Genomic DNA, 25,015 nt, shown 5'->3' with positions numbered 1-25,015 from the left:
TTTCTTTCTTTCTTTCTTTCTTTCTTTCTTTCTTTCTCTCTCTCTCTTTCTCTTTCTTTTCTTTCTTTCTTTTTGAGATAGATTTGTATGAGGCTCACACTGGCCTTGAACTCATTATCCTGTTGTCTTTGCTTCACTGTTGCTGTGACTATAGGCATGCCTTACCATATCCACAAGGAAATGGTGTTGATCTAAGATTAGATGTGAACCCAAAGGCAGAGATATCTTGTGTGTTTTAGGGAAAAGTACTGAAAAGAGAAAATTTTAAAAATTTATTTTCAGTGTGTACACATGTGGCCAAAGCACAATTTGCAGGAATCAGTTTCTCCACTGTTATCTATCCCTGGGATTTAAACTCAGGTTGTTGTGACTGAGCTGTCTCACTGGTCTCGAGAGGTGTTTTTTGTTTTTTTTTTTTTTTTTTAAACTTTTTAAAAGTGAAATTTCATCTATATTCTGAAATGTTTCATACCCATAGAGAAATTGGAATAGTCCAGAGAACCTCTCTGGCTGCTGGTAGATTTTTTTTCCTTATCATGTCCCCAAACAATTAACAGCCATGTGTGGTCTTTTCGATCCGTAGGTCTTCAGTCTCCAGGGTAAGGCACAGAAAAGCCATGTGTGGATCCTTGGTAGATGCTGATCGCTTTATAGGAGGGCATCCATAGTGGGCAGAGGAATGATTGTATACAGAATTGTGAGAGGAGATAAAAAACACCTCCCCAGTTTATCCTACAGGACCACAGTACAGTGAGCACCTTTACACTACTTATTACTGAATTTAGTTTCCTGAATTTCTAGTTTTAAGTTTTGATTTTTGTATATTTTTATTTTATGTTATATGATGTTTACATGTGCACCACATGTGTGCAGTGCCCACACAGACCAGAAGATGACATTAGAGGCCCTGGTAGTGAGTCACCATGCAAGTGTTGGAACTGAACTTGGGTCCTCTGGAAGAGTAAACACTGCTCTTAACTGCTGACCTGACTCTGCATCCGTAAAGAGATTCTTGATATTTTGGTGTTTGAGAGTTAGGAAAGAATCTTGTCTCATACATGTGAAAGAACTCTGAACGGCTTGAGGACTAGGACTGATTCTCATTGTTTTCTGTAACCACATGAGTAGGTATGTGAATTATTTGCCAAAGAACAAAGTCTGGTATGATGATTATCAGAAGGAATCTGAAGTCTGTGGGAACATCTCATAGAGTGAATATCCTGTTAGTTGCTTTTGGGCAGGGCAAGAAAAGTACTGTTGGCTGTGCTTTTGCTCATCTCTGAGTTTGTCATAGAAAACAGAAGTGTTATTTCTGCTTAAAATTTGTCAAAAAATTTTTTTAAGCTGAAACTGTATTTAAATAAAATTTCTTCTGTTATGGCTTCTAATTTAATTTTCTTTTCAATTTTAGGAAACACTCCTTTACATCTTGCTGTGATGTTAGGAAATAAAGGTTAGTAAGTAGTTTTAATGTTTAATTTCCTTCACAGATCTGTTTTGTCATTAAAATATCATGTTTATTTTTGTGTATGTATGTGGCTTCATGCATGCTTCTGCATGTATATGGAAATCAAAGAATAACTTTTGGAAATTGGTTCTCTCCTTCTGCCACATTGGGTTCTGGGAATCAAAGTCAGGTTGTCAGGCTTGGCAGCAAAAGCCTTTACCCAGTGAGCCATCTTGTTGGGCCTCAGTTTTGTTATTAAAAATGACTTAACCAGGGGTTAGAGAGATGGCTCAGTGGTTAAGAGCACTCGTTGCTCTTGCAGAGGATTTGGTTCTATTCCTGTTTCGTACATAGTGGTTTACAACCATTTGCAACTCTATTTCCAGGGAATCCAATGTCCTCTTATGATGTAGGTGCTTGCCAAACGTGCACATGGTGCACAGACACACATGCAGACAAAACACACATAAAATAAAATGAATAAATGTTTTTAAAAAGTCATAAGATACTAGTTTCAGGGAATACTGATAAGTAGGCATAATAAAATATAGTTTACAGGCAAAACCACTTGAGAGAAATGGAATTACTGAAATTGGCAGTTTAGCCTAGAACCTTGAAGTACTAGCATGCGTTTGTGACTTTGAAGTTGGAGCAAGCAAGGATTTGTCTCCAGTTATTTGATGGTCCCACGTCTTCATGAGTTATTTAAGAGACAAGTACCTAATGGAAAGAATTTTGGGAAAGACTTGGATAGATGATTCAGGACCTGCAATGTTGCTAATCTTTTTTTTTTTTTTTTTTTTTTAAGATTTAATTTTTTTTTCTGCTTTATGTGTGTGTTTGGTTGCATGTATGTCTGTGTACCAGGTTATGCCTGTGCACTTGGAGGCCAGAAGAGGGTGTCAGATTCCTTAGTGCTAGAGTTTCAGGTGGCTCTGAGCCACCTGACATGGGTGCTGAGAACTGAGCCCAGGTTTCTGCGGTAGAACAGCAAGTGCTCATAGCCATGGGGCCATCTCTGTAGCCCCTTAAAAATATTTTTAGATTAAATTAAGCATTTTAAATTAGTTTTCTTTAGGGTGTAAGAGTTTATAACTAGCATCAAGGGATCTGAGATTCTTCTGGCCTCCTCAGGTATACACACAGATGTACACATATGTGTGCACATGAATAACAAAATACATCTTTTAATAAGGTTCTTTGCTAATGTTGTTATCAGTGCAAACACACTGCTCAGTAAGAGTACAATTGTGAAAGATGAGCAAGAAACTTCTCTTCAGCTGAGGATGATGTAGTGGCTAAGACTGGCTGCTCTTTCAAAGGACCCAGGTTCAAATCCCAGCACCCACAAAGCAGTTCATAACTATAATTCCAATTCCAGTGGCTCTGACACCCTTACACAGACATAAATGGATGCAGAACACCAATGTAAATAAAAAATTTTTAAAGCTTCTCCTAAATGCTTACCAAAAGAAGCCTCTCTTCAATTTTTTTCTGATAGTAATATAATAATATTTATTGCATATTTATAATCCAAAGGTTATCCTTTGACTTTCATGCCTGCCTTTTAGCACAGAACCTCAGCTTGGGTTCACCAAAGTAAAAGGACTGTGTACTGTGCCTTGCCACAATACACTTGTCACTGTCAGTTTCTAGTTCTCTCACTTGCACCTGGTGATGATCTGCACTCTTTGATACTGTGTGGATGCTAATGAGAGCTTTTCCTCTGTCCAGTACGTTGGTGGTATAATCTCCAGTTGCTGCATCATTTTGACTGGAAGGAACTTATTTTTCTGGAAAGAGCTTATCCCTTCCATGTGTTCCAACTGCTCCTCCAATTTCTTAATTTGGTCAGTGACTGGCCCCTTACTGTGGTGCTTCTCTGTGATAACCATATAGTTCTGTAGCAGTGTGCATGAGACTATGTTGTTAGCAACCGTGATGAACATTTTAGTTTTGCTGTCAGTGTATTAAAAGATAGTGTGTGTGTGTGTGTGTGTGTATGTGTATGTGTATGTGTGTGTGTATGTGTATGTGTGTGTCAATCTCACTATGTAGCCCTGGCTGTCCTGGAATTCACTATGGTAGACCAACCAGTCTTCTATATCACGTTTTTACATACTTCAGGCAGACTTTTCTTCAATGCCTTTGTGAAATGTGTACATTTCATTTGTTATTCTAATAGCGTTCCCTGCTACTATCCCTATTCCTTCTACCACCAAGAATAGTGCTGAAGTAATGCACTTCCACCTTAGCCCACCCCATCATGTGGCTGTAACATCTTTATTTCCTTTACGATAGTTGATACTTTTTTTTTTCATTGATTTACTTGTCTTCCTCATAGGATGCTGTTTTCCTTATAGCTCTGATAACAAGACCTTATCTTCACTTCTGTTTCCAGTACCTAGTACTTAGGAATGGCTGGGGATGCAGCTCAGGGGTAGGATGCTTGCCTAGTACATACCCACTACCACCACCACTAAAAAATACTTAAAGAAACAGGCATATAGTAGCCACTTGCTTAAGTATTCAGTGAGTGAGTGAGTCAGTGTGTGTGTGTGTGGGGGGGGGGTCCCTGCAACCATAAAGGCCAGCAGAGTTATGGTGCATGGAAGATAAGAAAGTAGTTCAATTCAACACAGTCCAGTCGGTATTAGTTCAGACTTTAAAAGCCTGACCTAGAGTAGCTTATTTTAGGCATATTTAAACACAGCAAAGTTTGGAACAAAAGTTTCCTGGTAATAGCTAACTCTGTCCTGTGTGCACAACAAAGCTTAAAATATGACTATACAGAAACTCTTTGTAAAGTACAAGTGATATCTTCCATAAAGATTATTTTTCTAAAGATTATCTGAGGAAATAGGATCAAGTTAAGGTTCTGGGGAAGGATAGTGATATAAATTGACTGAGACAGACAAGCTCAAGATAAAGATTTAGGGTATTCACTGTGGCTCCATTTGAAGGGACTTGTTTTTTTTTCTTCTTGACATAAATAATTAGCATTTAATTGACATGACAGATAGGCAAATTTTCTCTTGGGTCTTTTTTGTAGAAAATTTTTGTAGAAATTTTCTTTGGTTTGTGACAGGCTTTTAACCATTTTGCCCTGGCGTGTCTGGAACTCACTGTGTGCAGACCAAGCTAGTCTCCAGATAACTCTCAGAAGTCCATCTACTTCTCCCTCCCAAGTGCTTAGATTAAAAGCATGTACCACCATGTTCATCTGAGTTGTAGATGTTTGTATAAATTAATCTTAAGATTCATAGATTATCTTCAGTTTATGTAAACGATTCAAATATTATTTGGAGACAGGAAAGTATTTTCAGAGACTATCTAGTTTACTTCTAGGTAAGATAAGTTTCTTTGAATCTGGATTATACACATGGGAGTTTCTAAGTTAATTATAGGTAGAACAGCATTATTCACATATGTAGTAATCTGCTTTCTTTTGTGTAACACTCATATAAAAATTCTAAAAATTGTGTCTGATATTTATTCCTATTTTATGTTGCAGAATGTGCACATTTACTGTTGGCTCACAATGCTCCAGTAAAGGTGAAAAATGCTCAGGGATGGAGCCCTCTGGCGGAAGCCATCAGCTATGGAGACAGACAGATGAGTAAGCAATACTTACACATGAATTATCTGTGACTGGGGAACTCCAGCATTGAGCCGCAGGAACAGTTGAGCCATATGGGAAAGCCTGCTCATTTCTTTCTTGTGGCATTCTATGTTTTTGGAACTAGGATAATTTCTTTTTTGAAGTCAAGACTTAATTGTTTTTTCTCACAAATTATTATATCTGTTTAATTATTGGCATACTAATTGAAATAAAAGTTAATCATGGTGTTAACAACATTTATCTACTTTCAGAGGATGTAGACTTTTCTGGAAGATAGGAACTATGCTGTCTCTTGGTTTAGTCTTTGAGCCATTATGTTTCCTTCTGCTGGAGATCTTTCACTGGGCCTCCTTACATTTCTCCATACCTGATAATAAACTCATACCTGATTTAAACTGCTCAGACCTACTCAGAGCTAAAGATGAACATGGCCCTGCTTTCCTTGCTGTACCTGCTGGCTCCGATGGTCAGAGGAACTCTGGGTTGGCACATGGTATAGCTTCCTCATTTACCATGTGAGGCTGTTGGGGATTGGGGTTGGGGTTCTGCCAAACCACCTCTACCACTAGCATAATCTTTTGCTTGGGGAATAATAGCCCTGGGTCAGGCTTGATAATCTTCACTTGCATTGTTTTATATGGGTGTGTTCTGTGACTTGTCACTCAAGCTTTAAAGCCTTCCAGAATCTTCTTAGTGCACACTTTGGCTTTCTATCTTTTTTGTTAGATACTACTTTTTTTCTATCTACTTTTTTGTTAGGTACAGATACTACCAAAGTCCAACTTGGAGAACCAGTGAGTTTTATTGGTACTACTTACAGAGATACGAGTGAGGGGTTATTTATAGGAGCAGAAATGACTCAAAGACAGCTGTATCAGTCACTAAAGGCCACCACAGCACACAAAGCTGGAAACCTGGAACATACTGCACAGCCTACAGACATATCAATAGGTTGGGGGTTGTCCTTTCCGGGTGCCTCAGTTGTTCTAAACCTCTTCTAGGGTGCTTACTGGTTTCTGTTTCTAACAGGTAGCTGGTCTGGTCTTGAAGAGTCTTCTTTGCAGCCTTGCTTGTCTGAGAGTCTTCTTTGTAACTTGGCTTGGCTCCATGTTGAGGGACTCTTAGCGTTTATTACTCTGGCAGGGAGGGGACCTATTGAATCTGGTCAGTTTCAGGGACTTCTGAAGGAAGCTATTCTGAGTTGTTTCCCTTCCTGCTTAAGGAGCTTCCTGCAGGATGGAATGCTTTATTCTATGAAGACACCATTCAACAACAACTGTCATGCCTGACACACAGATCTTATTTACCTCAAGTATATCTGTTAGTTAGAAACTTACAGGCTTTGATCTGCATGAATAGAAGCATCATCTCCCTGGTACTGTTATTATTTTGTAGTCAACGGGGAAAAGCAATTAAAATAGCTATATAGAAGAAAAAAAAAACAGTTACATTTAATGAGGAATTGTGCAGCATTGAGTAGTTTCAGGTTTCTATGTGGACTCAGTCTTCAGTGGTAAGTTTTAGATTTTTCTGGATACTCTTAGGATTCAGTTCTGTATGTAATCTACATATTTGATGGTAAAATGTAATGTGTGATGATAATACTGTGGTATTTTAACAGTTAAATTGGCATGTGTGCTTTTTCTTATATACTGAGGGTTGTTCTTAGTGGGCAAATATCAAAAATCCGTATGCAAGCAAGTAACAGCCCTCATTGTTAAAAAATTTCAGAGCAGAGGTAAAATGTGCATGTTCAAGAGACTGAGAATGAAGTAGCAGCTTCTCTGAAGCCCTTTCTTTGATCTTTCTAACCAGTCAGTAGAGTGAAGGGAAAATTTGTGAGGACTGTGTGATTTCTAAGGATCTTTTATTCACAGTAAAAGAATAGATAAAGCAGCTGGGTGTGGTGCATGCCTGTAATCCCAGCATTTAGGGAGGCAGAGGGACGCCAAACTCTGTGAGAGGCCAGCCTGGTCTACAAAGTGAGTCCAGGACAGCCAAGGCTACACAGAAGGACCCTGCCTTGAAAAACCAAAACCAAACCAAAACAAAAAGAATTTGTACAGCTTCTTTGTATATTAAAGTGAAGAAACTAAGGCACGATTCTTTGTCATTTCGAATTTATCATCTGAGAGGAGAGAGAGGAAACAGTTCTTATGGGAAACCAATTTCAGGACATCTCTGTAGCTACTTAATTTTATATTTCACTTAAACCTATTACATAAGAAGTATTTATTTCCTAATAGTCCTAGCAGTTGAAGGTAGAGACAGGAGGTTGTGAGCTTCAGGCTAGCTTGGGATACATGTCAGAATCTGCCTTATAATAATTCCAGATACTTAACTCTTAAAGGAGACTTATTGAATGAGTGGTATGTATTTAGAAATGTCAGTGTGAAGCGGTATTTGTGATGGTGTTTAAAGAGATGGTTTTTAAATCTTTATTTAGCTCTGCTACCTTGAAATTTTCTATGGCATAAACAGTTACATCTTCTTTTTATTTTTTTGGGTTTCCTCTCTGTAGCCTTGGCTGTCCTGGATTCGCTTTGTAGACCCGATGGCCTCGAACTCACAGAGATCTGCCTGTCTCTGCCTCCTCAAGTGCTGGAATTACAAGTGTGCGGCACCCCATCTGGCTAACAATTACATTTTTTGATAAGCCAGAAAACTGAATATAAACTATTAGCAAAAACTTTGTGATCTTGCTTTTTTGTTTAATTTCTGCTAATTTTGCTATTGTTTTATGTGATAGAATGAGCAGTCATGGCTACTAATGTAGCTCAGTTGGTAGAATCCATAATATTCATAAAGCACTGAGTTTGATCTCCAGCACTGTGTAAAACCAGGTATTTGAGCAAAAGGGGGATGGAGGCACGAGGATCAGAAATTAAGGCCATACTTTGTTACATAGTGAGTTCTAGGCCAGCCCAGGTCATAGGAGACCTGGTCTCCAAAACAAACAAACAAACAAACAAACAAATAGAAAAAGGGAAAGAAAAAAATGAGATAATGCTAAACTACTCTCAGGGACTACTTCATTTCAATAAAAGATTTCAAGTTTATATTGGTTTTCCGCCTTAAAGTGTTTCCCTGATGAGCAATGGTGGTCCATGCATGGGGGGAAATGGATATAACTTTAATTATCTCTTCCCATAATTCCAGCTATTCCTGATGCAGACAGCTATGGTTTTTTGTGCATACAGGGTTATCCTTGGTCTTTAGGGCTTGTTCATACTTTGTGTGGGTTTATGTCACGGCATAGTGATTTTACGATAGTTTTGAGAATTTTGTTGGGTACTGTCTAATTTTTGGGCATACCAGATTCTGTGTTGATTTGCTGTGTATCTAGACCTGTCAATCTTATTCTTTTAGACCATATACATATATACACACACACATACATATATACACACACACATAATATATATTTTAGAGAGAAGGCTTATGGCACATTTTCATAATGATCCAGTTGTTTATTTAGTAATAAATCACATATTTCTAATTAATTATCCAGAGAGGGAGGGAAGGACTCACAGATGGTTGTTACTCCGGTTACTAGGGGGGCTCTAACAGCCTCTTCTGGCCTATTCTGTCTGCGTGCACACGTGTACACACTCGCTCTTTCTCTGAGACATTCACATATACATAAATAAAAAAAATTTTATAGTTTTGTATTAGGGATTTTTATTACTAACCTGAGTTTTTAAAAATTTAACAACTTTTATTTCTTATTAAATTAAAAAAAGGAGAGGAAAAGAACAAGGATCAGCAGGATGGCTTGGTGATAAATGCAATTGCCACCCAACAACTCAAGGCTGATGGACCTAAGTTCAATACACAGAACCCACATAAAGGTGGAAGGAGCATACCGACTCCACAGAATTGCCTATGACTTCCTCACACACATTTTATACCCACACCCAATAATGTAATACAAATTTAAAAGAATTTAAAAAGCAACGACATTTATTTTAGAAACTTAACAGGTATAGAAATACAGGTATAAAGTTGTTTGCTTTAAACTCCAGTCACAGCTCTTCTAAGGAAACTCAAGCAGCAATCCAGAGAAAGTGTTGGAGAAAAACGACCTCGGTTATTAAAAGCCCTGAAAGAGGTAAGCCGTGCTGCTTTGCTGATTCTTTACTAAAACAGTAATTATAACTGTAATTTTAAAAAGCATTTAAAAGTGTGTGTAGGTATGTATGGTGCTCAAGGAGTCCAGAAGGCATTGGAGCTGGAGTTTTGGCGGCAGTTGTGAGCTTTTCAACATGGGTGCTGGGGACCGATCTTGGTCCTTTGCAAGAGCAGCAGGTGCTCTTAACCTCTGAGCTCCTTTCTAGCCCTTAAGCAGTCTTTTAAAATGAAGTTAAATTCTCACCAGTTAAGGATCAATAAATGGTGAAAGTTGTTTTTTTTTTTGTTGTTGTTTTTATTTATTTATTTGATTTTTTTTCGAGATGGGGTTTTTCTGTGTAGTCTTGGCTCTCCTGTACTCACTTTGTGGACCACGCTGGCCTCAAACTAATAGAGATCAGCCTGTCTCTGCCTTCTTGAGTGCTGGGATTAAAGGCATGCACCACAGTGCCTGACTGAAAGTTATTTTAATTTAAGTAATTATAATAAAATTTTGGGGTTATAAATAGTGAATGTGTTATTGGTAAAACAATTTTTCTTTGGATTGGGAAGATATTGCTACATTTAATAAACTAGACAGGTACTCTAGAAGAGGTACATTATAGAGTCTTGTTTGGTGGCCTCATCTTCTGGGTGTTGGTGTTCCAAGAAGGTATTTTGATGGTTTTGTTTTGTTTTGTTTTTTTCTAAACTCTAAACATAAGAAATACAAAAATAATTTCTTAATTTCTCTGCTTTTAGATCTTAAGTGATATCAGTTAGCTTTTTTTTGGGGAGGGGCAAAATTGTAAGTATCAGAGCTTGTAACTAAAGCACATTTAGTAATTTTTCTTACTTTATTTCTCAGTTAGGTGACTTTTACCTAGAACTTCACTGGGATTTTCAAAGCTGGGGTAAGAGTGTGCTATGTTTTATTATAAAATGTGAAATTATGGAAATATTAGCTTGACATGTTTCATGCTTGTTTAGAGAAAAGTTAGGTTCATTGTGTTTAACATAATCATTGTAAAACCTACTGGTATTATTGCATTCCCAGCCAGAGAAGCAGCGCTGAGAATTCTAGTTTTTAAGATGTAAAACTACCTAAAATTTTGTAATAAAAACAAGCTTGTAAACTATAGTAATTTAGTCTACATCTTATACCTGCAATCCTAGTACTACAGAGGCTGAGGCAGAAGTGTAACCATTGCTTCAAAGCCATGCTAGGTCAGTTCATGCTTGGTCACAACATTACAGTGTAAGACTTTTTAAAGAATACTGTGACTCAGTGGTTAGGAGCACTTTGCTCTTGCAGAGGACTCGGGTTCTGTTCCCTGCGCACATGTCAGGCAGCTCACAAATGCCGTTCAGGGGATCCATGCCCTCTTCAGTCCCTGTATGTACAGCATGCACGTGACGTAAACACACGCATACTTATATGCACATGCACATACGGTAAAAAACAAAGTAAAGCTTTAAAATAAGATAATTTAATGTAAAAAACTTCAAAAATGTAAAACTATGGGATTAAGAAAGTTTAAAGTATAGCTCTATAATTTCTGGGAATTTGCTTAAAATTCTTTGTATTTTATCATCTTTTAGTCATTTTGTCCATTAAGTACTTTATAGTAACAGTCTTAACACAAAACTTGCTGTTTATAAAAGGTTTTAATTTTGACCTTGTTATTTTGCATCCATTTATTAATTTATCATAGCAATGGAAACATTTCTCCTTTTATCAAATGTGAATCTGCTCAGAGAAAACTTAATGTCCAAAACCAAAGTTTCATAAAAATGACTTCCACATTTTTTGAAAAGCTAACTGAAAAACTAAATTTTATTTTATTATTTATTTGGTTTTATGAGACAGGGCTTCTCTGTATAACAACTCTGGCTGTTCTGAAACCTGCTCTGTAGAACAGGCTAACCTTGAGCTCACACACAGAGAGCGAGATCAATCTGCCTCCGCCTCCGCCTCCAGCCTCTGCCTTTTAGGATTAAAGTAATTTTATTTTTATTAAAGAGTTAGTACATTTGAATACAACAAACATTTTTACTATTATCTGAGTCGACTTTGGTGTTTAAAGTTGTTTAAATGATTAGTGGTATTTATCCATATAATAATTAATGAAACCAAATATTGACAAAAATATGAAGTATATTCCATTTTATATAATTGTATGTAGTTTGGAAGTTAAATGTATATATATACAGAAATATATGTACATTACATGTATCTGTTCTGATTGTTTTTATGCTAACATTAATATTCTCTATGTATAGTACATTTTTTATATGTCTAGAAATAGGTCTTTCTACATCTTACTAAAAACTGTTTAGTAGTAGTAGAAAAATAATTGACATTTTACATTTTGGAGACCATAGAAGATTGATAAATACAACGTAATTTGGAGCTTTACATTCTGCATTGATACCCTTTAATGCAAGTTACACTTTCAGAATGCATTGTTTATGCACACTCACCTCACCTCATTACTTGGTACAGTTTAGGGTCTGGGGGTCTGCTCAGCTGTTAAAAGTGCTCGCTGTTCAAGCATGAGGACTTGAATTTTGTTCCTCTACACTCACATAAATGCTGGATGCAGTGGTGAATGCTTGTATTCCTATGCAGAGAAGTAGTGACAGGGTTTAGGGACTTGCCATTCCAGCGAAATTGATGAGCTCCCAGTTCAGGGAGAGACAAAGACATAAGGTAGAGTTCCATAGAGCAAGACCCGGTCAACCTCCGATCTCTCCATGTGTGCACACTGTGGAAGGTAGAAGTTGATGGGTCAGGGGTGTGGTTTCTTTTGGACAGACTATGAAACTGAGGTACAGTGAGCTACATATTTGGGGCTCAAATTCAGCTGCCTCATTTCAAAGTTGTTTCTTTTTTTAAAATTTATTTTTATTATGTATACAGTGTTCTGCCTGCATGTTAATGTACACCTGCATGTCAGAAAAGGGCACCAGATCTCACTGTAGTTGGCTGGGAGTCACCATGTGGTTGCTGAGAATTGAGCTCATGACCTCTTGAAGAGCAGCCAGTGCTCTTAACCTCTGAACCATCTCTCTAGCTCCAAAGTTGTTTCTTAATATGTTACTTTTCTGTTATTTTTACAAGTAATATTTATGGAATCTATTAGGTAAGACACAGGATTGTCTGTTTCCTATTAAGGATTGTTTAGTGACACCAGAGTAGTGTTTTCCCATCTGTAGTATCACACAGTACCCTGAAGTAGAGTAAGTTCTGCTACTCTTTGAAATAGGCAGGCTTAAGGGCATACATTGACACTGTAGTTGAGCAATTTCTGGGTGGGAGATACTGTCTTAAAGGCAGTCGTTAACACTTGCTGAAATACTAGTAAAATGATTCCTGTGCTGCTTTTGAAAAATTTGCAAATGTTTTACACTTTAGTTACTTTTTAACTTTTTGTTTCTAAAATTACAGTGCCTTTGCTTTCCCGAATTCTGCCTTCTGATGCCTGTAAAATATACAAGCAAGGTATCAACATCAGGTGAGGTGATATCCTTTGTGTTCTGAGTAAAAGAAAGTTAAGTTCTGGAAGGAAGCTTTTCTGATAATCATAGTTTACTTGTGTTTAGTAAGATAAAATACTATAACGCATTCAGATATTGTGCTCCTATAATACCTAGTACAGATAAGGAACCAAAGCTGTAACACCTAAGTTAAGATGAGCTTGTCATCCAAGCAGACTTTCATCAGGGAAGGCCATGCTGCGGTGCTCCCTTTGTCTTGGATTCATTTAGGAATAAGGACCCCTAAGGAGGACCCAGCCACATCCTAACTTTCCTCTGTCTTCCAGAGCTTTTCTTTCCCTGCACCTATTCTCCACTCACGCCTTTAGTCAACATGTTAAGGATGATTTTATTTTTTTCTTTTCATAGTTCCGATTGTTAAATTTATGAGAAGTAAAAGTATTTTTTTATTTTAAAATTTTACTTTTGTCATTCCTTACAATTTTAGATTACTAATGTTACAAACTTTTAAAATTTATATTTATTAATATTAATATTCAAATTTGCATATCTATATATGGTACATAGGCATATTTATGAAGTGTGTATAGACACCCTTGTATATATATCCCTGTGTATCTCCAGATTATTAATTTAGATGTTTAGAATTAAAAATGTTTTCAGGGATTTTTTTATATACACTTTGCATTTGTGGGTGAGAAAGCTCAGAAACTCAATAATTTTTAAATGATCATTTTATCTTAGTTGTATTTGATTTTTTTTTTTATGGCTGCTTTAAATTTGCTTTGCACTTATGTGTGACTTCTTACGGTAAATGATGTGAGGGCTTTGTTTGTGAAGTCCTGAATTTGATCCCCAACACGGGGAGGGGGAGGGCAAAAATGGTAATGATGGGGTGCGTGAACATGACCAAGTAAATTGTGAAAATGCTAAGTTGGGGACACAGGACTGAGAGTCTAGGATTTCTTCCAGTCTCAGCTTGAAGAATAAATGACACCAGGACAGTGCTGGATGTGTGGGTGTGTAGCACAGATTTTTGTTGTTGTTGTTTGTTTGTTTTTTCTAGATTATAAGATTCTGTTTTAAAAAGAGAATTAACATCTAATAAAAACTGTATATGTAAGTGTTTTTTAGCATAACTCTAAAGGAAGCTAAATTATAAAATTCTAAAATATAGCAGAGGGATCTGTAGGATTTATGTTTATCTTGTATCATGAGTAATCATTGGATATTTGGTTAAAGAGGAATCAGTACTTTAGTAGACAAAGGAGGGAGTGCATAACATCATTAGATTAATTGCTGTTATAAAGCCATCACATGTACTTAAAATCCTAGCATTTGGGAGGTGCATAGAAGCATCGTGAATTCCATGTCAGCCTGGGTCTTGTATTGTGTTCTGGGCTAGCCTGGACTACCTAGTAAAAAATCTTGGCTCAAGAGGAAGGGGGCTGGAGAGATGGTTCAGCAATTCAGAGGACCTGGGCGCTTGGTTGTGAGCACCCACATAGCGACTCAAAACCATATGTAACTTCAGTTCTTTCTTGGTTAACTAAGTGCTCAGAAGAGAGATAGTAGAGTATGTATTCAAATACTATGGTTTTGTTTTGTCTTCTGTTTTTGTTTTTCAAGACAGGGTTTCTATATGTCTTGGCTGTCCTAGACTTGCTTTGTAGACCAGTTTGGCCTTTCACGGAGATCCACCTGCTGCTGCCTCCCCATGTGCTGAGATTACAGGCTTGTGCCACCACACCTGGCTTCAAGTACTTTTTAAAATAACATTTTGAATTTAGCTTTTATCTATGAATTCTACGTTGGGCTGCAGTAGTAACATCTTTGAGCTTAAGAGACACAAAGCTTATGTAATTATTAATAAGGTTTTGTCAAATTCTGTCAGTTTTTACCTGTTTGTCTTTTACAGGCTTGACACAACGCTCATAGACTTTACTGACATGAAGTGCCAACGAGGGGATCTGAGCTTCATTTTCAATGGGGATGCTGCACCCTCTGAGTCTTTTGTAGTGTTAGACAATGAACAAAAAGTTTATCAGCGAATACATCATGAGGTAAGCATTTCTTAGTACCTTAGTGTTTCTCTAAAGAGTTGAAAATGCATACTTCTCTAGTAAAGCCTCTGAATAATTATTTTATTTAAAACATAAAGTGTAATTGATGTAGTTAATTCTCAAAGCTTTCATTTCTTCCCATTGATTTCGGTTGATCCCTATGCCAGTGAGCCTGTGTTAATAGTGAGACCCTTCTGCCTTCTGTTGTCTGACCTCTGCACAGCCCCAGACACAAGCCCCACTCTCCACCTTGGGCTCCTTTTACGTCCACTTCTCCCTTTTGCTATTGCTGTGTGTTGATTTATACCTCTCATTTGTTCCCTTTTCCTGTTGCAAACCATGTTCCCAAGAGCCCTGCAGTTAGTTCCTGTGCTTGTTTCTTTGAGGTGGTGAGAACTCCTGAGCTCAAGTGCTTCTTCTGCCTTAGCCTCCTGAGTGTCCTGCAGATGATGTTAAAGTTCTTCCCTTCATGTCTGCTTTGTCGTTGTCATTCCCACGTGTTGCTTCTTCCTCACTTGCTGACTGAGATTGGACCTTCATGGTTAACATATGTACACTCATGAAATAGTGTTCTAACCCATACCAAGGAATACAGATTTACAGAAGGAAAGAAGGAAGACAAAGGAGAAGAAAGGGTATTTTCTGGAGAGGAGCCAGGTGAATGAAGTCAGGAAAGGAAGAGTAAGGCCTGGTCATTTGGGAAATGGGTCTGGCTGCAGTGAAAAAATGTTAAGGCTCTCTATAAGCCAGAAAAGTTGTCTCGCAGCAGAGGGTCACAGAGTTTTCAATTTGGTATTGATTTGACCAGAGTTTGGTGAATCTGTTTTATACATTGTTTTTATTTTATTTTTTGCCATTACCCATCCAGGGTTAATATATATGGATATTTCTGTGTTCATAGTGCCAAAGATTCAGGGAATTTAGATTTTTGAGCAGCAGTCCTTGAACAGAAATACAGTAGGTCCTCCTATTTGCCAGATTATTGTGGCGTTTATGCTGTCTGAAGTAATTCTTTAATGTCATATGAGAATGAATGCAGGCTATGTGCAAACATCATGCTATTTTTCCACCTGCATGTCAGGTTTTGGTAAGTCTGGGGAGATACTAAGTGAGGATACCAATTTATTGTAATATGCAAACATAAGCAATAATTTCTCGCTAAATAATACTCTTTATATAATTAACAGCAGATCTTTTTCAGTGATGGGTCAAGAGATGGTTTTTGATTTCTAGATAGATTTCTGTTCCTAAAGCTTGTCTTATCACAAAAATAGAATCTTACAGTATTCCATACCCAAGCTGATTTATAAAAATTTGAAGTGGAATATTTAGTTTTCTTAATCTACTGCAGCCAAAGTATTTCTTTAGAAAACTATGTTCAGGGTTGAAGAATCCTGAGTTCAGTTCCCAGCAACTACATGATGGCTCATAACTATCGAGAATGAGATCTGGTGTCCTCTTCTGGCACACAGGCAGCATACTGTATACATAATAAATTAATAAAAAAAAAAGAAAATTATGTTCAATATTTGTGTTTCCCAGGAATGCATTTTCACCAATTATGCATTAGCAGTAATGTCAGGATTTTACACCCTTTGTAAAGGTGGTGAGGATGGTATTGGTATAGTTCCAGGCTGCTGATTGCTGTAGACGCAATGATAAAGGCAGAGTGAGAACCAATGGAAAGTGAGGTGTAAAGGATAGGAAATACCCATCTGCTTATAGCAATTGCAAACCTTTGGATAGCCTTCATTCCTTGGCCTCTACCTCATATGAGAGTACCTTAGCTGGTTATGAGAGATAACTTTATCGTATCTCTGCTTGCTTGCTCCCCATCCCATGGTTCTCTGTCCTAGAATCAAGCAGAGAGAATTGCTGTCTAAGTCTGGTTATCTGAGGTCGGTCCATGGAACCCACTGGAAATAAAACCAACTACACAGAGCTTTCCTTTGATCTCAATGTATGCATGACAGTATAAATGTGTCCCTCCCCATCATTCTACATACACATGCATATACACATGTATGGAAAAATACTTAAAAAGAAAAAAAAAGACAGCTTAAGCAAGGCTGTTGTTAAATCTTAGGAGTCCTAGCTCATACCCATGACTTCCTTCTCTAAAAGGAAATACCACCCTTCTCCCTTGCTCTTCTGATTGCTTACTTAATGTTTTTAGATAGGGTCTCCTATGGTAACTGACTGGTTGGGTACTCATTATGAAGAGCTGCTGGCCTTGAACACACATAGATCTTCCTGCCTCTGCTTCCCAAGTGCTGTAATAAAAAGGCTGTGCCACCATAGCTCAGACAACAGTGATGGCTTTTTTGAGGGGGTGGGGGACAATAACCGAAGACTAACTTACTTGCATTTAAAGTAAACAAAACCTTTATATAGGAATTTTTGTCTGAGGCCTTTCTATTTAATTCTCAAAGAAGTTAAAAAAATTGTTCTACAGACCAAATAAGTGTGTAATGAGTAACAATGACTTTATTACATTTTTCTTTATATAACAGCATGAAAATGTTTTATTTTCTTGTGTCCTGCCTTTAAAGATTCATAATTAGGGGCTGTAGAGATAGATAGCTCAGCGGTTACGAGCACTCACTGCTCTTCCAGAGGACCTGGGTTCAATTCCCACCACCCACATGGCAGCACAGAACTGTCTGTAACTCCAAGATCTGACATTCACAGGCTAACTACCAATGCACATAAAATAAAAATAAATTACTTTTAAAAGATTCATAATTAGTCATGATTCTGAGTTACTAAAGATACAATATGTGAAATTTAAACATCTAGTTTTAATATGAATAAGACTTTATATTTATTTAGAAACTATGTATTTTTGTCTTTTGAAATTTGTACCATCTTGAAGATTCTTAACTTTTATTAACTTTTGCCCTAACCTAGGAGTCAGAGATGGAAACAGAAGAAGAAGTTGATATTTTAATGAGCAGCGATATTTATTCTGCAACTTTATCAACCAAATCGATTTCTTTCACACGTGCCCAAACTGGATGGCTTTTTCGGGAAGATAAGACAGTATGTAAACATCCAGATATTTTTGAACTTGAAAAATTGTTATCTAATATCACCAAAATAATGATGGAAATATAGAAATTGTCTGTAGGTAGGCTTATCTTTTTCCTCCCTATTTTTGAATCCATATAGGTACAGTGTGTAGTCACCGAGTTTGTGTGTTTTCTTGGAAAAGCCCAGAGAGAGAAATGTAGTTGGACACCTGTCTGCCTTACCTCATGAGGAGTTTGCATGTGGCTCCGTTCTTTTTCTAATGCTTTATGTATGTGGCCTGTAAAGAGATGTACACTTGAATTTGTTTCACTGAGTCTTTTCCTCCCTCTTTAGAGCTCTCGTGTCTTATGTCTGCTCGTATTAAGCTTACATTTCTATAAGACTGGCAAATTTAAAGCTTAGTGGAAGTTTTCATAATTATCACATCTGTCAGCAAGAGGCAACCAAAGATCACCTAAAAATATGCTAAGACTGTTTTTACCTGGCATGCCCTGTATGCAGTATTGAGTCAGGAGTTCTCAGATTTGAAACTGGCCTGAATTACATAGCAAGACCACACACATGCCGTGTGTGTATTTAAGCAACAATATATATTAAATATACAATATAATTTTAATGAAACATTTCAATAAATTATTACTTATAAATTAATGATATAAATATAAATTTAAAAATAAAAGCCACATCAGGTAAGGGGTGAGATTTAATGAGGTTTAAATTATATTTAATAACATTTTTACTTTGGAAAAACAGAAACGAGCCTTGTATTCACTTAAAACTAGCTCATAGGACATAGAAATAAAGGATGTTAGGGGTGAGTGAGGTAACAGATGGGAGAAAATGGAAGAAAAAGGAGAGGGCTGTATAGGGGGGTTACCTTTTTTCTTTAAGAGACTGGCTTTTGTGTTTATGGGTCTTTGCAGGTATGAACAGTGTATACTAGGCTGGATGTTAAGGGTAGAGTTTGTACTATTTGGGGTCAGAAATCTGTAGATAGTATGTCAGGGTTTTTGTGTTACATTTTTGAAGTGGAATTGAATTTTCCTCTAGAATTCTTAGTGTTTGCTGTTAAGAATGAGGGGACTGGATGAGACCTACACAGTTTATAAAGGGGAATCTGCTTTTCCAGAGCCTGTTAAATTCAGTGGCATAGTAAATGCCATTACAGCATTGTTGACCATAAGATTAATGAACGAAGCCAGAGGACTCCAGTGACTACTCTGTATAATCCTGTAACCCCTGCAGATCTTTTTAGTGTTTTTCACACATAGATATGTATCTGTAAGTAATGTAGTGTTTTGTACTGATACTCTTTAATGCAGTGCTGTCAAAGGCTTTGGAACTGGCTGTTTCATGACTATGTCGTGGGAGCCTCTACTCCTCACATGAGTGCTACTCACTACCGTTAGCAGCTTGCATGTCACATAGTGAGTATGCTACATTTTCTGTAGCCTTAGTGTTGGGTACATGGATGAATAGCACACATTTCTGCCATTTCCTCAGTTGTAACTGAATTCACTCCCCTTCCACATGCCTTTGCAGTATACAATACAGGCAGCAAGAAATATAGTAGCTGGATCATGAGCAGCACATAGTTGACATTTTTGTTGATAGGATAGTTTTTGTTCGATAAGTATTTTATATGATCACCATACCTGTTAATACCTCCCAGACACACATAAGTGATACCCTTGAGCCCTCAAAGCCTGTTCGGCAACAGTTGGCACTTAGGGCTCCAGGCTGTGGGTCCAGCATTGCAGTGCATTGGTTGCTTTGAAGTCTTACTTGTCTGTACTCTTCTTCTGGGCAGCATTAGACGGATCACTTCAAGAGAAGATAAAAATTGAAACTGCTGTCCATCTAGTGTTACCACTAAGCAGCCAAAAGCTCTTGAGCAGCGGCTAGGTGACCTTCTTAAGTCTTTGACAGGTAAGGAGGGAGTCAGTATGCCATGGTTCCCATTTTGTAGGTAGAAACGGGTACAAAATGCTTGGCTTCCTGGTGACTTTTAAGGGTCTACAGAAGTGCTGGAGCTGTACTGCACCAGGACTACCAGGATACAGCAAGGTGGACTAGGCAGCCTAGATACAGGTGGAAATGGGAAGCTGGGCCAAGGATAGTAGATAGTAATAAGTAATACACGGGACTATGTGTGTGTTGGAGGTGCGGGTCAGCGTCGGATGGTTAGTAAGAAGAGCCATTTGCTCTCTTCTTGCTTCCTTTTTATCATTTTTATCATGCAGTTTCTGTGCCTGCATCTATAATGTAAACATTTTACATGTATTAGTGAGCAAGGCTATTCTTGTTTTCTCTTCTTTTCTTTTTTTTTTTTTAAGTAGTGAGCAGCACTAAGTTGAAATTTTATCCCATTAGAGATCAGAGAAGGTCCAGTGTGGCATGGACTGTGGATTTTAATTCTGCTTTTCTATCTATAAAATGGGAACAGTGTTACACCCCTGACCCCTCCTTGGTTACTCTTACTTGACTGTTCAGTAAGGTTCTCAGATTGCTTTGTGGTACTTGGTAGTAGGTAGTGAAAGAACATCATACATGCTTTTGTTTAGACTGCCTAATTTGCAGGTTAATTAGCATATACCACTTTAAATGATTGATTGTATTTTCAATTTATGAAAATAATTTGGTGACTTCCAATACCAGGTTATTTATTTTCACCTAAATGGCACATGTTTATGGAGAACTTTATGTCTCAACGCTTTTTTTTTTTAATCTGAGGTATCCTCCTTTTAAAGTGTCATTCTGGAATTTTTGATTTTATTTTAGGAAAGAGTAGGAAACTTTTTGGCAGACTTTTATCTGGTGAATGGACTTGTTCTAGAATCAAGGAAAAGAAGAGAACATCTCAGCGAGGAGGACATTTTGCGGAATAAGGCCATCATGGAGAGCCTGAGCAAAGGTGGGAGCCTGACGGAACAGAACTTTGAGGTGCGCTACTTATTAACTCTAAGTGTAAATCTTCATTTTCTTTGTTTATTAAGAATAGAAAAGGAGGGAGAGAGACGTTTGGTATTTTTTGAGTCTGGAGTTGGTCTTTGAAATCATTTTGTAAATATGAAGCCTGGTGTTAATTTTTATTCCATATTCTTTTGCCTGCTGTTTTAAAGACCCAGCTGAAGGCTCACCCACTTCCTAGGTTAGCTCTAGCCTGTCCAGCCTGGGGGCTGTCTATTGAGCCTCTGCTTATTCAAACAATGTGTGCAGTGAATGTAGGGTCAGGGAGGGATGGGAAAAGGAAAGTAGGAAGTACATGAAAAATGGGGATTGTTCTACCATCTGATTTCTAATATGAACTGAATAACGCTTTTTTTTTTCTTCTTGTTTTAAAAATGTGCTGTGAATATCTGTGTGTACATCATGTGAGGCCAGATGCCCACAGAGGCTAGAAATGTGTGTCAGATCTTCTGGGACTAGAGATATATGCAGATACGATCTGTCAGACAGGGGTGCTGGCATCCAAATTTGGGTCCTCTGAAAGAGCAGCAAGTGCTTCTGACCACTGAGTCATCTTTTCTAGGTGCTTAAATTTTATTTTGTTTCAGGTATATCCTCTATCATAAAGATTCCTAGATATTAAATCTTTATACAGGAGATTTTTCAAGTTTCAGATTAGGGATCCTTGAGAGAGAATAGAACTATTCCAGTAGGTCATGGCCACTTTTTTTTTTTTTTTTTTTTAAGTTAGTGTCTGAATAAAACTGATTGAAAGCAACCAAAGCACCTCTCATGTAGTGATAGTTGTTGCTACTCTGTGAGGCCACAGTTTCAGGGATGTGGACTTGTTTGTAAGCAGCCATGTGTGTGAGCAATAGAGCTAAAGTCAAAAAGATTGGAAGCTACAGGAGGCTGGGTACAATGTCTGCAACAAAATGGCCAGATTTCCTTAAAATAGTGTGGTAAGTTTTCAACAATCCATGGTAATACTGTGTGTTAGGGGAAATGTTGCAATGCTTAGAAAGTTGAGCATATCAGCCACAATTTAGGTGACTGCAGTATAGAAGTATTTCAGTTAAAACTGTGTAGGCCAAGTTAGTGTGTTACCATTCTCTTCTTGCCAAATGCTTTTTGTGCTTCTCAGGCATTTTCTTGCCCCAAATCATAGCCCTGTCAGTCTGCATTTATTCATTGACTCTGTAAGTAGGCAGTAAAGAACACTACAGAAGCAACTAATTACACAGGGATTCGGAGTACAGCCTGGCAGAGCTGCTGCTTTCTCTGTGAACCTTCCTGACTGCGTTGTGATTTGAATTTTATGAAAGACCTCTTTTAAAAATAGATTTTGTTGTGATAGTTGCTATCACTACACTTGTTTAATATTGGGGATGAATATGTGGAACACTGTATCAAACAGAAAAATTCATGAGCTATTTGCCAGTTAGCTCTGATGAGCTGATGACTGTATATATGCCTGCAAAAATCAATCTGGGGATTAAGTCTACAGACTTGATTGGTGCCTATTCAAACTTCAGGTAGGCTTCTTTATTTTCATACAGTTACATAAATTGTAATCTAATGTACTTGAATTGTTAAAGGTTCTTTAAATGACATTTTAAGCAGCTATAGTGTTTCAAATTGAAATTAAAATATAGTTTACTGCATGTAGCTATCTAGTAGAACAGACTAATGTGTATGAAGTACATAAGCTTTCAGCTTCAGTCAGAAATTAAAGGAAAGTCTTGTGAACTGTAGCTTTATTTTGACTTTGGCACAGTGGGGCAGCTTTTGGCTTAGTTTCTGGTGCTAGGAATGTCTGCTGGAGGCTGTTGATGACAGATCACAGTAGGATAGGAAAAAGACAAATTAATTTTGTTTGTTTTGATTTGGTTTGTTTTTTTGTTTGTTTGATTGGTTTTGGAGACAAGGTCTTCCATTTCTCCTAAGCAGGCCCCAGACTTCTGGTCTTCCTGCCTCAGCCTTGTGGCTGTGCACACCCAATCCATTTATGAACTTTGTGATTCTAGGTGAATATTTAAGTTTAGTTTGTCAATTTCTAATATACAGGTATGTGGGGATGGGGCTTTTTTGAGGATTATGGCATTGAATTTATAGATAAATCCATTGCTACATAAAACTTGGCTTGAATTTGTGTGTGTGTGTGTGTGTGTGTGTGTGTTGCTGGGTCTAGAAGTTGGGTCTTTGTTAATTCTGCAGCTTTTGGCTTACTCCAGCTATCAGTTTTTCTTTTGTTATCCAGCTTCTGTATGGCAGCTCCTATTTGCTATAGGCTGTGTAAGGATGGATCTTCTGTATTGCCTAATGTTCAAAGCCAGTTTCTCTTCTGTACAACCTCTGCTGCTTTGGAACAAGGATCTGTGGCCTTTCCAGGCATTTGCAAAGTCTGTAGCAGCCTGCTGGAACAAGCCACAGTTCCCAGTCACAGTTCTTACTGAGATATCTCTTCTTTGACTTGGCATCCCAATAAGAGAAAGAAGGGGAAAATGGTGGGCCAAGTGGCACATACCTGGAGGCCTAGCTCTTGGGAGGTGGAGGAAGAAGAGTCAGGAGTTCAAGGTTATCTTGGGTACATAGTGAATTTGAGGTTAGCTTGGGCTACCTGAGACCCTACCTTTAAAACAACCCAGAACAAAATCCTTTCCTTGTGGCCAGTATGTATGTGGTGGTCATTCACCTTATTTCTCCCCAGTTTTCAGTTTGTACTGCCTTTCCCTAGTTTAGTTCCTATTGCTGGATCATCCTACAGTGATTTAAACGCATATTTAACAGACATTGAATTCTGACCTTAAAGGCAATTAACATGTAACTAACTACCTTGTGTTATTGATCTTTCCTGTTAGTGCTTCCTACCATAGTTGAAATAAATACATTAATTCACAGTGTTCACATGTAATTCTCCTTGCTTTAAAAATGTTACTGTAGTCCGTTCAGGATTGAAGATTCCACTCAGGAGGCAGAGGCAGGCAATTCAAGACCAGCCTTCTCTGAAAAAACAAAACCAAAAAGATGAAAGCCTCCATGAGTCTATACAGCTGCTTTCTGTGGTTTCATTTGGCCTGTAATGTGTTTTGAGCCAGATACAGTGCTGTGCACTTGTAACTCAGGCACTTGGCGGTTTTCTGAGCCCAGGAGTTTGGAGTTGTGGGAAACCTGCAGTAAGTTTCAGTCCTGTGCCCTCACCTGGGCAGTGTGAATAGGCCCAGTCTTGTTTTTTGGGACAGTCTCGTGTAGTTCAGGCTGATCTTGAACCTAATGTATAGTAGTGGATGCCCTTGATCTTCATGTTCCCATTTCCCAGGCACTGGGGCTACAGGCATCTGTGTGATTTCCAGTGGTGATAAGCTGCTCATTGATGTAGTCTTTTCTTCTGCTGCCTTAAGTTTTTAACAGCCAGCATTCTTTCATTTTTGTGTATTTCTGTAACAACAACTGGAAGATTTTAGATAACTGAAACAGTGAAGAAGAGGTAGTGTTAGCTTGATGCCAATATTAATATTTATGTTAATACCTAAACTGCCATGGGACTACCTTGGGATTAACCTCATCAAGTGTTATGTAGAATAGTTTAAGTAGACCAGCATTTAAGTGGTTTGTTTTGTCGGGTGTGCTGACATGCTGTCTATCACTAAACACCCCAACCCGCTTACTGTTTTGTGAGGAAGTTTTGTTTGGACCCAGTGTGTTCAAGCTCTTGACAGTTTACTCAATCAAGAAAGCACACAAACAGCGAAGAGCAGCAAGGAAATTTATTTAGAGACAGTAACAGGAGACTGCAAAGGAGCAGTGGCCTATGTGAGCTAGAGCACCCAATAGCCACACAGTGTTTGGGGGTTTCTTTATATAGTCTGAGAAAAGGGGGAATTGGTTGCTAGAGGAAGAGTATGTTGGTCATCTGTTTTGATTGACAGGCTTGATTGACCTAAGGTTTTTTTTTTTTTTTTTTTTTTTTTTTTTGTGCATGCCCTTTACCATCTGATGTCATATGCATGCGTGATCATGCACTGGCATGAGATGGCAAATAGAGGTTTTTCTGAAACATTCACTCAGAGGACAGTCGGCTTTACTGTGCGTTACCAAGGTGGATATGTTTTAGGACATGTTTGAGCAGAAACATGGGGTTATGAAAGAATTGCTGGGGAGGAGCCAACTTTTGCGTTGTTTGGAGTGGGTTGTACCTTCACCTTGATGCAAGTGGGAGTCCTAGGTTTCTAAGTGCATGGTTAGGAAATGGGTGCATGGAGCTTGAGCCAGTAGAAGTTCTGGGTTACC

At 37.9% G+C, this 25,015-nt stretch overlaps 1 protein-coding gene across 2 annotated transcripts in view; it reads left to right on the top strand.

The window, feature by feature from the left end:
* Positions 1 to 25,015, top strand: part of Ankrd13c (ankyrin repeat domain 13C) — a 41,836-nt gene that overhangs the window by 8,727 nt on the left and 8,094 nt on the right. For both annotated transcript variants that reach the window (XM_055614283.1, XM_055614284.1), the window contains exons 2-9: positions 1,412 to 1,453; positions 4,962 to 5,066; positions 9,095 to 9,180; positions 10,048 to 10,093; positions 12,631 to 12,697; positions 14,599 to 14,743; positions 17,654 to 17,785; positions 20,558 to 20,719. In XM_055614283.1, coding sequence (XP_055470258.1) covers positions 1,412 to 1,453; positions 4,962 to 5,066; positions 9,095 to 9,180; positions 10,048 to 10,093; positions 12,631 to 12,697; positions 14,599 to 14,743; positions 17,654 to 17,785; positions 20,558 to 20,719 — 785 coding nt within the window. The remainder of the gene's footprint in view (positions 1 to 1,411; positions 1,454 to 4,961; positions 5,067 to 9,094; positions 9,181 to 10,047; positions 10,094 to 12,630; positions 12,698 to 14,598; positions 14,744 to 17,653; positions 17,786 to 20,557; positions 20,720 to 25,015) is intronic.

Source organism: Psammomys obesus, unplaced genomic scaffold, assembly GCF_907164565.1.
Source record: "Psammomys obesus unplaced genomic scaffold, mPsaObe1.curated_primary_1811, whole genome shotgun sequence".
NCBI lineage: Eukaryota > Metazoa > Chordata > Mammalia > Rodentia > Muridae > Psammomys > Psammomys obesus.
The sequence above is the reverse complement of the archived record's forward strand: the minus strand, read 5'-3'. Positions and strand labels throughout refer to the sequence as shown.